This window comes from Ochotona princeps, chromosome 8 (genome assembly GCF_030435755.1).
Source record: "Ochotona princeps isolate mOchPri1 chromosome 8, mOchPri1.hap1, whole genome shotgun sequence".
NCBI classification, from domain to species: Eukaryota; Metazoa; Chordata; class Mammalia; order Lagomorpha; family Ochotonidae; genus Ochotona; species Ochotona princeps.
The window spans coordinates 61,977,778-61,993,978 of record NC_080839.1 but is presented as its reverse complement, the minus strand read 5'-3'; the positions used below and the strand labels follow the sequence as shown (position 1 = coordinate 61,993,978).

The window sequence follows — 16,201 nt, the reverse complement described above, 5'->3', positions numbered from 1 at the left end:
GCCACCCCTGCAGCCGTAAAAGGTCCCTGGCTTGGGTGCTACACCTCTGGGGTGTCTGGGATGATCTCATTGAGAACCTGGGGTGGGGTTAGGCCAGCAGAATCCCACACCCAGGAAGTTACTTTCTCAAGTCCCTGAGTTTAATCAAGCCGGAAGCACCCAGAGCCCTCCATAAACTTGAATTAGAGTGCTGAGCGAATTAACTGTTTGTTCCTCCTCATGTGCAATGCATCTTTAATTACATTTCATAAAAACGTCTGGATGGATTGATGGAACTTTATTTAAACTTTAGGTAAGCCCAGGGAGTAGACGTTAGCACAGTATAACATGTACTGTTAATCCAAGTTCAGAGCCCATTTACTTTATGGCAGTTCCTCAGAATCTTTGCTGTGGAGCTACTTAAAAATTTATTACCTCTGAGAAGATTCCTTTGGAAGTTGGAGTGGGTGCTTGGCAGTGTGTAACAGTCAACTGACAAACAGTCCATTGATAAACATGTCCACACTTCCAGTTCATTGCATTGGCTCCTCTGATACGTGCAAAACACTGGCTCATTTTAGAAAAATAAGATATTTCTCAAAACCCCTTCCATTCACACTGCAGCATCTATGAAGTAAGTCTTATCAGAAATAAGCCCTTGACAATGAAAGAAAAGCCTCCCTGGTCTGACTGCCCTGTGTTTTCAATCAGCATGGATTATTCTAGGTTCTAAAATGGGCTGATGATGCAAGGAAGGAAAATAGCCTTGTCTGCAGTAAACAACGCCACAGGCTCATGCTGTAACAGCGGTTGCATTTCATTTCGGAGATTGTATGTATACTTGCAAAAACCTATCGCGGTTCTGCCACAGTATTAGATTTGATTTTTCTCCCTTCCATGAATCCTTTGGAAGGAACCAGAAAATTGTGTTTGTTGTTACTAATGTGCTGGAGAAAGGCTGGGTTTGGATATACCTCTGCACTGATCTGGGGTCTGTGTGGGTATGGAGGATGAATGGAAGACTTATACTCCTGGGAGGGTGTTGGTCCAAATACAAAGCTCGGTGTGATGTGCACCCCTCGAACTGAGCTGGGGGACCTTCTCCTTGTCTTACACCTAGCCCTCCTTCTTGGTTTCTAGCTCTGTGTACAAAATGTGTGGACCCAAGCCCATCAAGGGTTGACTCTGTGGCCTTAATTTACAGCAGGGCAATAAAATAGAGAAGAGCCATCCTTCCTTCACCCTGGAACCGAGGGAGTGGAGTTGGCCACAGCAAGGATGCAATTCTTGGGTGCAGGAAGAGCGAGCGGGCAAGAGAGGCTCATCGGAGAAGTCGCTGTGCAGTCAGGCTTGAGCACATGGCCACCAGCAATGGCCAAGGCAGAACCTTCAATGGATGTTGCAGCCCAAAGTCTAATTCACATGTGATCTGAACCAAATCTGGGAGTTACTACAGCAGCCAAAAATCACATCCTCCATGCACCTGCTCTACCTTTGCCCTTCATTGCCCACCCACTCCCTAGCTCCTCTGTCTGAGTGCTCCCTCTCCATCTGTCTGGGGGGAAGCTGAGTGAGGATTCCCACAGCCCTTAGGTCACATGGGTTATATCAGCTTATTGTCCCTGCTGCCTGGTTCTGGGGTAGCTGGGTCCGCTCATGGCACGGGAAGCTCTCCATAAATGTCAGGCTCCCTCGAGGGACGAGGTGTTTTGGGAGCCCCACCCAGGTGCTGTTGGCCCCCTCCTGTCACCGGCACTGTGGAGGGGGTGTTTGCTGCTGCTGCTTCCCAACCTGGCATGCTGTAGAGGTAACTTCCTGTACTAAGAGCCTCTGGTCATGCACAATCCTAGGGGGCAGCAGAGGCTCATTTAGGCCATCTTTCTGCCAAGAAAACATGCTGCTGGCTTCCAACCTTTAGCCCTGGTTGCCATAGCAGAGGGCACGCAGCCTCCACCAAAACCCAGCTCTGCCTGGTACCTGGGGCCCTTTAAGGAAGCAGGCCTCCTTGGTACTGACCTCTTTCCTGTCCAGGGCTCATCTGCTCTTTCTTCCTAACCCGGTTCTATCCTATCACCTCTGTGGCAACACCCCCACAGAGTACCACACTTTCATCCACTTTGTCCTGTTTCCCTGCAGCCAGACCTTGTTTCTTCAGAGCTCCTAGGATCCTGCTGCTAAACCCTAGCATGGGGTAGGGCCCCTTGCCAACCTGTCTGCCCTGAGCCACCTGCCAGTCAGCTCCTGCTTACTCAGCCGGGGCCCAGCTTACCTGGAGCTCTGCCTTGATGTCCATGTTGTCACTCCTATTTAGGGAGAGTGACCAGACATCCAAGCCTGGTTCCCTCCCACACTCTTACCTCATCCCCAACTATTTGGGTAGCTGGACTTCCTGCTACTGCTGGCAGTGCAGGTGGTCCCCACATGTCCAGCCATAGGTATAGTCCTGCCTGTGCACCTGCTGGTCTGCCTGTGGCCTGGAACCTTCTCTAAAGTCAGTAGTGCCACCCTAAAAGTGAATATAAGTGCATGGCTGGGTATATAAAGCCCTCTCTCCCCAGAGGGGTGGGTGGTGGCCCCTGTTGGTAGCTTAATCAGCTAAGCTTTAGGTGCCTTTACCTCCTTAGTAACCAGACAAGCCAGCTCCAATGCCAGCGGGTAGAATTTATTTAGTCATAGTCAACCTCTCTCTGAGGAGGAAGCCTGAGCCCTGAGACGTGGGGAGCTCAGGCTCTATTTGAAAAGAAAGGATTTGAGGCCTATAATTTTCCCCAGATTCAAAAAGTCAACTTGGCAGCAAATCTGAAGGTGGGCCGCTTAGCTATGCTGCTGGGTGAGTGTTCTCATCTTTTGACAACCCACCAAGCAGGTATTGAATCACCCAATTACTACAAGTTCTTTTCCACATAGAGAGCACTCCGCAGCCCCAGTGGAAAAACTCCAAGATGTGCAGCAAGTACATAGTTCATCAGCAGAAGCAGGTTTCTGGCATGCCTGGCCATTCTTTCAATACCAGCAGAAGTTCTGTAGATGACTTGGGAATACACTCCACCAAGAAACCTTGGGTGGTGGTGGAAGGAGACAGTCCCGTGCATGTCACACGAGTGCTTCCATGAGCTGCGGGCACAGGGCATCTTGTCTGGGAGGCTGGATTGTGCCCACTCAGAGGAGAACCCATGGATGGGTTAGGCTGGCAACAGTGTTTGGACTCTGCTGAGGCCGGGAGGTGGTGTGGAATCAGTTTGCTGGCGTTGGGGTGGGCTTGGCAAACAAGAGAGGAAGAAAGGTGGAAGAGGCTGTGTGTTCTGATCCCAGCTCAGTCTGCGGCTGATGGGAGCTGCTTGCTAATTAGCGTCGAAACCAAGATCTTAATGAGGCTTTCAGTGCTGTGCCATGATTCAACCCTAAAAACACAGTGCCTTCCAACCATTTGTGCAGCTGGGTGTGCTTTGGCAGATGGGGTGGTGGGGAACCATGGGCAATGAGATGGGATAGAAAGAGCCAGAAGCATCCATGCATGGTGTTGCTCTATCTTCTTCTCAGCCTTGAGGCCTCAGACAAGACTCTGAGGGAGTAAGGTAGGGGGGCCCCTGCCCCCAGCATGTATCTGCCAAACTGGAGAATGCTGCTGTGGTGAGGATGGCGCTAACCCAAGAAAAGTGCCTTGCCCATGAAGTGTGCAATAAACTACCCCTTCCCCACCCCAAAGTAAGACTGAGGCACTTGAGGGATTAAAGAGTTTCCACTGTGGAGTCCAAAGTTCTGGGTAACCACTGAACCCCAAGGCAAACCAGGAGCTGAGTCTGACAAAAGGGCGACTGCTTGAGGCCAAGCACACCTGCTGGGCAGTGCCCCGCTGAGGTTGCTTTCTGGGACATCTGGGCAGTAGCTGTTCACCCACCAACTCTGCCTTCCGTGGTGATTGGCATCCGTGTGATCTGGTGGCCAGCCTGTCAGACCGCATTCTTCTGCTGGGGCTGTGTCTCCAGCTGGGATTTGTCTTGGACATGTCCGGGGCGGGCCTCTGGCTGCAGCCCGTGGCCCAACACACAGAGCTCCGGGGGTGATGCTTGCCTGTTGCCGCCTTGGCTGCAAGGGCTGCTGCCCCAGGGCTCTGTGTCCTGCTTGGGGCTCTCCTCACTGCTGCTGCAGAGACAAAGGGTGACATCAGACCCTGCCCTGATGGTCCTCCTGGCCCTCCTGGCCCCGCCCCCTTCCCTGGCCCCACCCCACCCCTCTGTGGTGCCAAAGACTGTCCCTATCAGGTGGGTGGGGCTGCGAGCCTGCAGTGGTCGGTTGGGCACTGTGGGAAGTGAGCTCAGGTCCTGGGACAGACAGGGGCAGTTCTGCTCTTTCTCTTGGTGCCAGGGCCCTGCCGCTCTGAACAAAATAACTTGTGCAGGAGCACTGGGAGCCCAGCTCTTGTTTTGCTTTTGTTTCTAAAGCACTTCTTGTTTAATAACGGGCTGGAGTTAGCTGGCTGGATTAAAAACAGCAACAAGAAATGGCAAAACACAAACCAGCTCTGCCAGCTGCCGCACTTTTTCCAACATGAAGCCAAACAGAAACACTTTGGCCCAGCCCCAGCCGGCATTGGAGTAGAATGCAGAGTCCTAGCTCCTGGCTTGGGGCCAGGGGAGTTGTGAGTGCCAAGGGACCCCTCCCCATGTGGTCCTCGGTGTGACTGTGCATGCTGTGGAAGCTCAGAAAGCAGCACAGGTTAAGCCTCAGCTGGAAGGGATACTAGCTGTGGGGAGAGGGGCGCACTGGCTGTTCACTGGTAGGCTGGCCGCAGGTCCTCACAGTGCAGAGACCGGAAACTGGCTGGCTAAGGGCCAGCTGTGGCCATCCCACTCAGTGGCCACAGCATGCCCTGCAGCTTGTCCGTGAGTATCTCTGAGTCTCCACACCCTCCTTTGTAAACATGGAAATCAGCGTCACAGCATCTGTCTCACTGGGCACTCATGGGCATCCTTGCTGGAGGCAGTGCACAGGGCTCTGAGTGTGCCAGGAGGTGGGTAACCGGCACTGTAGCGCTGCTTCACAGGAGGAAGTGCTCTGGCCCGCACTCCAGGACTGACTCCCATGGGCACGTGAGACCTCACTTGGAGTGCCCACTCGCTCACTTCAGGACCAGGATGGGAGTCTTGCTCCCTACAACATAGACCAGAAGACCCGCTTCTCCCCTCCGGCAGCACATACTTGCCCACTACGTGAACTTTATTTCCTGGCGTTCCCAGCTCTGCATTTAGGCCTACCTTGGAGGCCAATTGGTAGAGAACAAGTTTACATTTGGGTCTGAACAAGATGGGTGGGTGCTGAGACTGCAGTATATCATGGCTGTCAGGCAGGAAGGTAGTGTCCTGGAGCTCACAGCCAGTCTCATCCATGTAGCCCCCTGGTCCCACCCCAGGTCCTTGCAGGTGCTCGGGGCACTGAGACGGGTGGGTCTCCATGGATCCCACCTAACTCACTTGTCCTGGAGCAGGAGAAAACACTTTGTCTGTGACCTGCTCCTTTGTTGCTCTCCGGCTGCAAGGGCTTAGAGGAAGCAGAGAGCATCCCCAGAGGGACATCTGTGGCGGGCAGCCTCTGGACACTGCCACGGTGGGTCTAGGACTGTATCTCCCCAATCCCTAGGAGGTTCTGGAGCTGCAGGAAGCCGCTGTCAGCACACCCAGCTGGCATCACGAGGCCACATTTCTACCACTGCTGGGGAAGCAGGCTGCCTGCCTGCTGGCCTGCTGGCCACTGAGACAGAGCGAGGGTGGTGGTGCAGACCAGGTTGGACACTGCACAGTACAGAGACTGGACACTGTGCCATTGGAGCGTGAGGTCTGGCCCTCCCTTGCCTTCACGCAGCGCTGCAGCATCCTGAGACCTCGAGACAGGTGCCTGCACTTGGGTATTCAGGATGTGCTCAGAAACAGAGCTTGCTGGGGAGCCTCCAAGGACCGTTCTCATTCCGCAGGGCCCTGAGTCCAGGAAAATACAAACACACACCAGCCTCCTCCTGTGTGAAGAGGAAGCTTTCGCCTAGCACAGGATGACTGGATGGGAGTCAAGACTGGGAGGAGGCCTGTTCACCTGCGAGTCGCGATGGGTGTGCTTGCATTCCTGCAAGTCCCTGCTTGCGGGGAACAGACTGTGCTGAGCAGACTCCAGGCTAGCTGTGCAGTCTTGGGGAAATCATGACCAGTGCCCTGGTGCTAGCTCCCAGCGTGCAGGATGGCAGACAAAGATGCATGCCCTGTGCAGATTCATGCCCCTGTGACGGATGCGCTTCTGCTCCCAGAAGCCAACTTTATGCCTGGGCATCTTCCCATCACTTGCTCACAGCTTGGAATGGCTTAGAAGTGTGGGGGTGCCAAAGGCAGGGAGTGGGGTGAGTCATTATGTGACCTTGGGTTAGGCTCCTGTTTATGCAACCTCCTCTCTTGTGCAAGCGATAAGTCCCTCCAAACCCCAAGTGTTGGCAATTTAGCACATAAAACAACCTTTTAGTCTGCTGCGTTCTGAGGAGAAGCCTGAGAAAAGGGCATTATTTTCTTCTTGAACAATTTTATGTGACTTTATTATTGCTCCTGCTGTTTTAAAATGTTAGTGTTTTTAATTAATGCCATTTTATTGTTCCTGTTCTCGCAGGCCCTTCTCCTGAAGGGCACAGTTTTAGAAATCTAATAACTGAATAAGTGGCTGGTGTGAGAACTAATGCATTAACATTTACAGAGGTTCTTAGATGAAAGCCACTGTGCTGTAGGAAACTCATCTTAGATTTACGAAAAGAGCAGCAACGTCACATTAAGACGCTTGCAAAAATCATCAATATTTCATTTCTTTCAAGTAGCTGGGCACGTTGATATCACTACCAGCAGGCACAACTTTGTCGAGATAGTATATTTAAAATGGACTGCTGGGTACTTTGTAAAAAATAACCACGTAGGTCTGGACAGGTTGTCAAGCCCACAATCATGCCATCAGTCTGGTAGAAATGAACCGCTGATTTACATGACTGGGGGCAACGCAAAGATAGCCAAGGCTGGTGCTGGCTGATCTGATATCTAGACACGTCGATAGTAGTGCTAACAGGTATTAGATTGATACTCTTTCTCTCCACGCCACAATTCTTAGGAAAGGCGCATTTCCCTTTGTAAGCTGGCCATCGGAGGGAATGAGTCCACTGCTCAGTGCTCTTACAATGGCTGTTCTTCCGCGTCCCCTTATACTTGTGTGGCCAGGTCCACCTGCCGACTGGAACCATGGCACGTAGGTCACCCACTGCTCATGACCAGGGATGCCGGGAGCTCCCTCAAGGGCAGGTACAGAAGCTCTTGACCGCATGTGGAGCAGGGGTGGAGATGACCCTTGAGCCCGTATGTACATACGCAGGAGGCCAAACACATTGCACACATCCTGACCCAGCCATTGTCGTGGTGTGGGCTCTGGAGCCTGGGGCATCTGGGAGTCCCTTCCAGGGAACCGACGGGTCACGGCTCTTTTCCTTTTAGTGCTATGATGCGACTGACCCTTTCATTGTTCTCTTGGTGTGTGTGTGTGTGTGTGTGGTCCTTCCTCTGTCTGACTGACATCTGATGTGCCTTGGCCTGGTGGAGCTGCTCAAGAGATTTGCCCAAACGCAAGGCAGGGCCACTCTTTTCACAAAATTATCTGCAGGTAGAAAATCTTTCACAGGAACAATGGAATGTGTCTTACCATGTTCTTTTTTAAAATCTATGCCTATACCTTTCTTAGTTGTAATTTCAAATATGGCAAAAACAATAGAGCCCGCACAAAGGCTGCTTTTGGGTTCTTGATACCAGAACCAGGATGGGCAGGGGTCCTGGGAACAGTCTAAGAGCCTCCCCCCACAGCTGGCCTCCTGCATGACCCAGCAGCCCTGGCTGCCAGCTGCCGGCACCAGCGTGGGTGGCTGTGAGCCAGGAACAGGAGGGGTCTTCTTGTCGTGGTCTCCCCATTTTCTGAGTAAGAGGTGCATGAAGTTGGACTAACGAAATCACTGCAAACCTCTTTTCCAACTCTCATAGGCAGCAGGTAAAAGCCTTGTTGCTCAGGACTGAGCAGGCATCGGATCCTCTCCCCACACCTCTTTCTTTCCCATCTCCTCTCCCCTCGGCCCCGAAGATGCTCAGGGTCCATGGGTTTGGTTTTGTTCCAAGGACCTGAAGGACAGGGGCTCTGGGATGTTTCCTACCTGCTTTGGCTGAGTCGGGGGTCCCAGGTGGGGCTGGTGGGGCCAGAGCCAGCCAGCTGGGGCTGGAACCCTGGCTGGCGGTGGGCAGAAGCCCTCCTGACGAAAGGCTGTGGGTTGAGGGCACACAGAGCCGTCTTTCTCTGCAAGTCAGCCTTTGGCTGTGGCCTGGAGCATCGTACCCGAGTCTCTGGAAGACTTCCAGCCCCTGGTGGGGTCAGCAGGTGGGCTGTCACGTGGGGTGATTTAGCTTCAAACAGGGAGGAGGTGGCTGGGCAGAAGATGGAACATGCGTTCCCTGGTGCTTCAGCCGTGGCTGCCTGACTGTCTTGGGATTGTCTCCTTTCCTTGCATCCTTGAGAAGGAGACACTGGGGGCGACAGGGAGGGGCCTGAGGAGGGGGAACTTGCTTCTGGGTGCTGTGTGGGTGGACTTGCTGGGGGAGAGCTGGACAGCTTGTGCTTGGGCCGCGGGGAGGTTTGCCCCTTTGTGGCAGGTGGGCTCAGCACTCTAGGAGGGCTGGGGGCTCCTGGGCTGAGCGGTGGGCTGGGGGACCCGTGTGTGGCCGGAGCACTGGGCCGGGCAGGCCGGTGGGAGGCAGGCAAGCCCTGGTGCCTCTTGTCTGCCTGGGGTACCCAGCGAGCCCTTGAGGGAGAGGCCTTCCAGACCAACGTGGGGCTTCTCTCTGGGCCCTGCCTGGGGGCCTCGGCTGGCTGTGACCCCCTAGTTGGTCTGGCTGGGCCAGTTTCCAAATTCCTGCTATGCGCAGATGCAGGGCTGGAGCGGTGCCTGGGAATGGCCTTCTCTGCTTGCACCTGACCCTGTGCCCCACTGTCTCCCTCTGGGTCTGGGCTGGTTGGTGCTGCTGCTACTGCTGCTTGTCGGGGAGAGCTCAGTTCCGGGGCCAGTCTTCTGGGACTGCAGCTCATCTTGCTGCCCGCTGGCCCTGTGCTGCTGTGCCTGCTGGGGCCAGGGGAGCTCTTGCTGGGTAGCAAGTTCCTAGGGCTCAGGGAGGCTCTCAACTTTGTGGATGCCCACGTGGTCCTTGCCAACCCTGCTTCCTGGGGCTCTTTGGGGGAGCTGCCTGCTGGCGCAGGTGCATGGCTTTCTGGGGGCTCCAGAGAAGCAAACGATGTGTCCATCAGGATTTCTAGGGGTGGTGGTGGGAGCTTCCCTGGGTCCCCCTCAGGTTCCCAGCTGACATCATCTTCGCTCTTGGGGCTTTCTGCTGGAGGCAGTGGGGGAAGGACAGGGGCAAAGGGCCTCCAGGGCATGCCCATTTGTAGAGGGTCTCTGCCTGCTGTCGGAGAAACCTGAGGCTTAGTATACAAAGGGGCAAGACCCCTGTAGATGGGAAATCTTGGTGGCATGAGGGGGACCCCCCACTTCCCCAAAAAGGCCCGTGACCCTGAGTTCTTGCTGTCTCCCAGAGTCCCCAGCCTTTCAGTGGTACTAAAGGTTTCAATGAGCTTCTTGACTGACGTCCTAGCTGGACAGCCCCCGGCATTCCAGCCCTGGGTCCTGGCAGCCTCGTGGCCCTTCTCACCAGATGGGGCATCATTTGGAAGCTTCTTGGCTTTCCTAAGCCAAGGTTGGTCCCCCTTAGGGTGGGGGCTGCATTTCTGCCAGATGCTCTTGTCCTGGCTGGGCAGGACACTGAAGCCCTTGGTGAGGGAGGCCTTGAGCTTGGCACTGGGGCTGACCCTGCAAGTGCTGCTGGGCCACAGCACCACTGTCCTGGGCTCTTTGCTCTGACCTTGCTGTTTGGCACTCAGTGCATAAAACGCCTCCAGCTTCTGTCCGAGATCCCTCTGGACCCTCTGCAGCTCCTGGAGGGTGACGTCCTCCGTGGGACTCCCGAGACATGCCTCTGATTGGGACCTCCTGTGCCTCTCAGGGCCCCTCTGGCTGCCACTGACGGTGCTGGGCCTCGGTGGGACCGTCGCCATCCCCTCTTCCTCCTCTGCCCAGCCCTGGTGTGCAGAGGGCACAGGGACAAACTTGATCCTCTCACTGATGGCTTCCTTCATCTTTCGAATCATTTCCCGGGTCTGGGGGCTCCTAGGCCTCCTGGGGTGTGGCTGAAATGGGCTTTTCGGGCTGGCAGGTGATGATCGTGGCCTTGAAGGAGAAGCTGGTTCCTGCCATGCACGCGGAATCATGCTGCTCACTTCGCCCTCCTCTGGGCTGCTGTCCTCATCCTCGCTGAGGACTGGAACCGACAAGCCCGAGCCACGAGAAAAGCGAGAAGATAACCGTGCTTCCGCAAGGTCCCCAACCCTGGGGCCATCACATACCCTGCTGTGGCCCAGCCTGGGGCTGCTGTGGCCCAGGCTTGTGCTGTAGGGGCACGGGCTGCTGGCATCTCCCTGGGCTGCTGGCTGAACCTTGGTCCTTGTAGGTCTTGAGAGCGGGCAGTCCTGGGGCACGTCTGAGCCCATCCAGCATGGATTTGGCTGCCAGGCATGTCCTGATGGCCAGGCCTCCAGCTGGGGTAAGGTCCTGTTCCACTCTGTAGGCTCTGGTGTCAAGTCCCAGCTGCCTTGCTTGCCCAGCTTGTCCATGGAATGCACGGACTCGCTGTCAGCCCCAATGCCACTGTCCTCAGAGTACAAGGGCACACCTTGCACCCCAGGCTCGCTGGCCAGGCTCTCCAGTTGCCCCAAGGCCATCAGCAGGTGTTCCTCAGTGTCCCTCTGTGTGCTCAGTTTGTTCTCCAGGTGGCTGACGGTGGAGTGCAGGGTGCGGCTGCAGCCCTCTAGGGAGCCTCTGGTGAGCAGAGACATGGCACCCTGGAGTGCCCGCAGCCGGCCCACCGTGTACAGCAGCAGCTGCTGCAGGAGGTCCGGCTGCCCCCCTGGCTCTCCCTTTCCTGGTGGCCATGCCAGGTGCCCCCGGACTGCCTGGAGGAGCTTCTCTCCATCCTTGGAGATGTCCCCCAAGAGCTGGTTGACCTCTTCAAAGCACCGCAGCAGGAAGCCAAGCATGGGCTGCAACAGCTCACGGGTCTGTGTGGCCTGCTGCACCAGGAACAGGACGGCCTCGTATTTGGACAGGCTGCTGTGCAGGTAGGCATAGGCGTGCTGGTGGGCCTTCACCAGGGGCTCGGGGAAGTCCACTTGGCCTTCCCACCCGGGAGTTGGTGGGACAGGTTGGCAGCCAGGACCCCATTTGCCAGACCTGTGGCATTTTGGGTTCCTTTCCCTTCCCTCACCGTCTTCCTCTTGCATTCCGTGGGAGGTCAGTGTCTTGAGCGGAATGTCTTTGGCCATGTGACCGTTCAGCTGGGATGGGAAGCTCTTCTTGCCGTCCTGGATCTGTTCTTCCTGCTTCTTGCTTTGACCGGAAGCTGGATCTCCCGTGAACTCACCTTCAGCTGTGGATTGGGTCCTCCTTGGACTCGGCTGCTCCTCTGTTGGCCTCCAGCCCGAGGACAGGTTCCCCTCAGAGTCATAGCAGGTGCAACTCTTCACCAGCAAAGGGATGGAGCCTTTTTCCCTGTCCCCTTGGTAGCCTGGCAAAATTCCCCTGGGCTTTTTCAAAAACTGGATGCCACTCTTTGCCACGCTGTTTACGATGTCACTGTGGGAAGGTGTGCAGCCCATGGTTTCAGCGGCCAGTCATCTTCCACCCCTGACCTTAACAGCCTTCAGAGCCATATTAGAAGCAGGAACGAAAGATCTTTTGCTAGTCCATCTGGGCCGCTGCAAACCAGAATCCTCCGTAGTCCCTGTGCAATGTGCTAACCTGGGGCCCAGCTTTCTTGACTCCTGTGGCCCACAGTGCACAGGGACTGGGCCCAAGTTTTGAGCTCTCTGCTGTTAATGAGAAGCAGGACGATTCTAAAGGACCCAGGACTGGTGGATTATAGGCTTGTGTTTTGCTCATGTCCTGACAGATGCGGATAGCAAGTGGAGTTAAGCCTATTAGGTTAATCACGCCCCAGCCAGTCAGCACTCACAGCATGTTCTAATATAGAACTTCTCAGCATTTACTATCTTGGGAAGCGGATTATTTCTGCACGTGCTTATGCTTTTTAATTCTGCTCAGACGCCTGCTGTAGGAGACCTAGAGAAAGAAACTATGATTGCCAAGGCTCCAGAAGAGTCATGTTGGTGGGGGAGAAGTGGGGACGAGCCAGTTACAGACCCTGGGAGGGAAATGCCCTTCATGGTTTAATAAGGGCAAATCAGCGGAGGGGGCATTGGTCAGCTGGTGGGGGCAGGAGGGTGGTTAGCCGGAAGACCCTGGAGCTCCCCTAGCCCACCCCAAAGCAACCAGTTGTAGCGTGTGTGGCTCCAGCCAGGGAGAAGGTCCCTAAGGGAGACAGTGAAGATGTTGAGGTTGTTTCCTGGGTTGGGCAGCTGGAGGGCCATCCTCCCTGCTTTGGAGAAAAAGCCCAGTGCCCCGTGGAGTTTAAGTTCAGTCAAGAAGGCCCATAGGGGGTCAGGCAGCAATGCTCTGCTGGAAAGGGTTCTTTTATTGAACCTTTCTCTTAGGAAAACAGCACAAACCCAGCAGAGGAGAGCCATTTGGTTACCAGGAGTGGAATGCAGGGACTCCAGGGGGCGGGAGTGTTTTCCCCTGAGGACACACCTTGTGTCATTGCACAGAAGAGCAGCCGGCCCCATCACACACTCTCTTGCTATCCATCTCTTGCTGTCAGAGAAGTCTTCAACAAGCGATTGGAGTAGGTACACCTGAGTTCAGATCCCGATGCTTCCTCCTTTTAGTTGGGGAAACTTCCTTTAGTTTGGCAATTTTCCCTGGGCAGAGGTCTTTTTAGAAGCACAGGCGTTGGCTCTTGGTTCACAAAGCTGTGGAGGGGATTAACTGTTGGTAAGGGCTTAGCCTGGAGCTTGGCACAGGAGAGGCACTAAAAAGCAGACAGGTTTTTCTCCTCGGAAACTGGGCTCCTTATAAAAACCAGAGTCATGAAGGAATTTCTTGGTTTGTCGAAACCCAAGTCCTTTCTGGAATTGTCTGGAAACAGTTGCACCTGCTTTTAGTTAGCTTCCTCGCCATCCATACCTATGTCGGATACCTTGTGCTTGCACACAGCTGCCTCCTTGTGCAATTTCATTAAACACAAGGTAGACAACAGACTTTTCTTCCACCATTTCTTGTGGTCAAATTGTGGCCAATTTTGAATTTTCTAAATAGAGACAAACAACACGGAGCGTTTCGTAAACGGAGGTTGGAGATGATATCCTGGCTTAACAGTCTTCATTTGTTCTTTCTGGAACAACAAATGGTAGCAACACTGAGGGTGTTTCGGACACAGGAAGGACTGGGCCGTGTGCACAAAAGTGCAGCCGGTGCCTCCAGATGCATAATGCTTTTTTTAATTATTAATTTTATTTCTTTATAATGATTACATGGTTGATCAGGGTGGGAAGGATCGAAGTTTGGGAAAACTGGGTGAACTCATTGTTTCCAAATTTGTTATTTATTCTTGCTGTTTCTGGGAGAAGGGGAGAGACAAAGGAGGAAGCCACTCATGACTTTCCACATGTCCCAGTACCCAGGGATGAGGAGCCACCACCCTGTAGCAACCCAGGGTCTCAATGTGTACGTATTCCGGGGGTTCTGCCCAAGTGGTTTGAATAGTTTTGGAATGCTTTCAGTTTCATTGATCCGAGGATGATGTCACCCTCTCAGCGTCCACTGGCTGCTGCAGTAAGCCTCAACTCTCCATTTACTGAGATTGTTTGCTGTCATCATGTGACTGGGGTAGTTGTCCAGTTTGTTCTATTCTCCTTCTACTATTATGCCGTATGAGCTACCATATTCTCCTTTCACAACAGGGCCTGTGTCCACTGCTCTGCCTTTTCTTTTTTTACTAAGTAGGACATGTTCTTGCAGGTGAGCCCAAGGACCTGAGCCAGGTGACCCAAGCCCTGCTGGGTCCCCCACCTCCGGGGCTCACAAAAGTGATGCCCACCTAGAAGGCAGGCCCCAGGACCTGGGCCAGACGACCCAAGCCCCACTGGATTCCCCCGTCCCAGGGACTCATGAACCTGACCCCTTACCACCTAGGTGGACCCTAGGACCTGAGCCAAGCTACCTGAGCCCTGTCAGATACCCCGTCCTTGGGACTCATGAACCTGGCCCCAACTGGGCCCAGGCTGGCATGACTTGCCTCACCTCAGCATCCACAATCTTATTGCACAGCCTGGCCTGGTCTAGCCTGTCCCCTGTTCCAGGTCATACTGGTGGGTGCTGCAACCTGTCCCAGCCCAGCCTGATTGTTGTCCTGGCCCTAATGCGAACTGGCTGGTGTTGTGGCCCAATCTGGCTCCTCCTGCCCCGTGCCCTGGTTCTCAGATCTGCCAGTGGGTGTTATGTGTTGGCCAGACTGGTCTGTGTCCAGACCTGACCCACATGTATGCCGGCGGGTACTGTAACTTGGTGTTGTCTGGACTGCTTCTTGCCTTGCGTCTTGCATTCACCTGCAGGGACTGCTTCCCAAGGAAGGAGTTTCCCAAGCTCATCTATTGAGTCTCTTCCCAGTGGCAGTTCCCATGTGCACACCAGTGGGTCCAGCTGCATAATTAACACACCCTCCCTCTCTGTTTATTTGAAGAACTCAGGGGAGGCTAGGGCTGAATCAGTGCTTGGGGGCCAGCTATGCTCGGCCTCACAATGCTGTTCTGTGTGTCACTGCACTGGGCTGGCCCATCAAGGAGGCACCGCATGCTATGCCTTCTTCCCTTTGGTCTCCCACCGAACAGCCAGAAGCTCTTCTGCAGAATGATTTATGTAAATGTTTCTCTCCCTGGGACGTGGGCCACTGCTCGACTCATCTTGCTGAAAACCTTTGATCTAAGTGGCTGACGTTATTTCTAAATCAACGATCAGAATTGAAATATTAGCCTGGAGGATCAGCGGTCAGACAGCTCTGTACCTTGGAGACTGGCTTTCTCAACTAGCCCAATAATTGAGGAGGCTGTTTATTCACTGCCATTCATTTCTCTTTGAGATTGGCTTTTGTTTTTCTTCTTTTTTTAGACTGAAGTTTCTTCAAACAAAAAAGCAAAAGAAACCCACTATTTTGTGTGGGGATGTAAAATAGTACAATATGGAAAGCTAACACTCAACTATTCCTCTTATGAGCCATCAACTCCATTCTTGAGACTTTACCTAAGAGAATTAAGTACACAGGTCTACAAAGATGCTGCTACAAGAATATAGATATAGAAACTATTCCTAATAGCCTCAGGTTAGAAATGATCTCAATGTCTATGAGTTAGGAAATAGATTCAGTGTAATTGCATAGTGGACTGCCACCCAGCACTAAAAACACTACATAACAACATGAATAAATGTCAAAATTACTATGATGTGTGAAAGACACTGGACATAACAGAGAATATACTGAAGGATTACATTTATATGAAGTTCAAAAACAGGCAGAAGTAACCTAGTTACACACCTCCTAAAAATTATTGTCTCTGGGAAGAGCTATTGATGGGTTTTGGAGGGTAAAGAGTATCTGAGGATCCTGGAAATGTTTAATATCTTGACTTGTGGGTGCTGGTTGCATGTATAGGGGCATATAGATGTATGTGAAGGTTATAAGTATATATACATGCATAAATTTCTTGTGTTATAGGACTAAGTTGTGCACTTTATACGTACTAAATATGTAATACACACACATACACACACACTTACAATGATGCAGTATTTCATACTTTGCTTTGTGCTCAAGGGAGTCCAGCCATATGTTCTTGGTCTTGGAAATGATGCAGGTGTGGCTTGTGTGTTGTTGCCGAACAGATGGTCCCAAAAGTGAGCAGCTTCAAGTGACCAACATTATCCACAGTTCCTGTGGGGGCAGAATGTGGGAGTGCAGTCGGCAGCCAGCCCGGGTTGCGTGGACTGGCTGAGCGGTGCTGAGATGACCCATTTGCCTGGTTGCTGGTGGAAGGCCTTCGTTTCTTGCTGGTTGCTTGCAGGAGGTGTTAGCTGCTCCTCACGTGGGCCAATGTGTGGCACTGCTCGAATGTCCTT

At 53.4% G+C, this 16,201-nt stretch overlaps 1 protein-coding gene across 1 annotated transcript; it reads right to left on the bottom strand.

The window, feature by feature from the left end:
* Nucleotides 1-3,164: 3,164 nt before the first annotated feature.
* PCARE (photoreceptor cilium actin regulator) lies at nt 3,165-11,790 on the bottom strand. The gene is made up of 2 exons (XM_004582885.2): nt 8,189-11,790; nt 3,165-4,122 (listed from the first exon to the last, which is right to left on the bottom strand). Exons 1-2 carry the CDS (start codon nt 11,788-11,790, stop codon nt 3,930-3,932), a joined length of 3,795 nt encoding a protein of 1,264 aa, XP_004582942.2. The 3' UTR covers nt 3,165-3,929.
* Nucleotides 11,791-16,201: the final 4,411 nt, after the last annotated feature.

What these genes read in the sequence shown, in the direction of transcription:
- PCARE (XM_004582885.2), bottom strand. Translation starts at nt 11,790, where the DNA reads ATGGGCTGCACACCTTCCCACAGTGACATCGTAAACAGCGTGGCAAAG. An exon ending in CCCCGACTCAGCCAAAGCAG is followed by an intron (nt 4,123 to 8,188) that starts GTAGGAAACATC and finishes TTGTCTCTGCAG; the next exon opens with CAGCAGTGAGGAGAGCCCCA.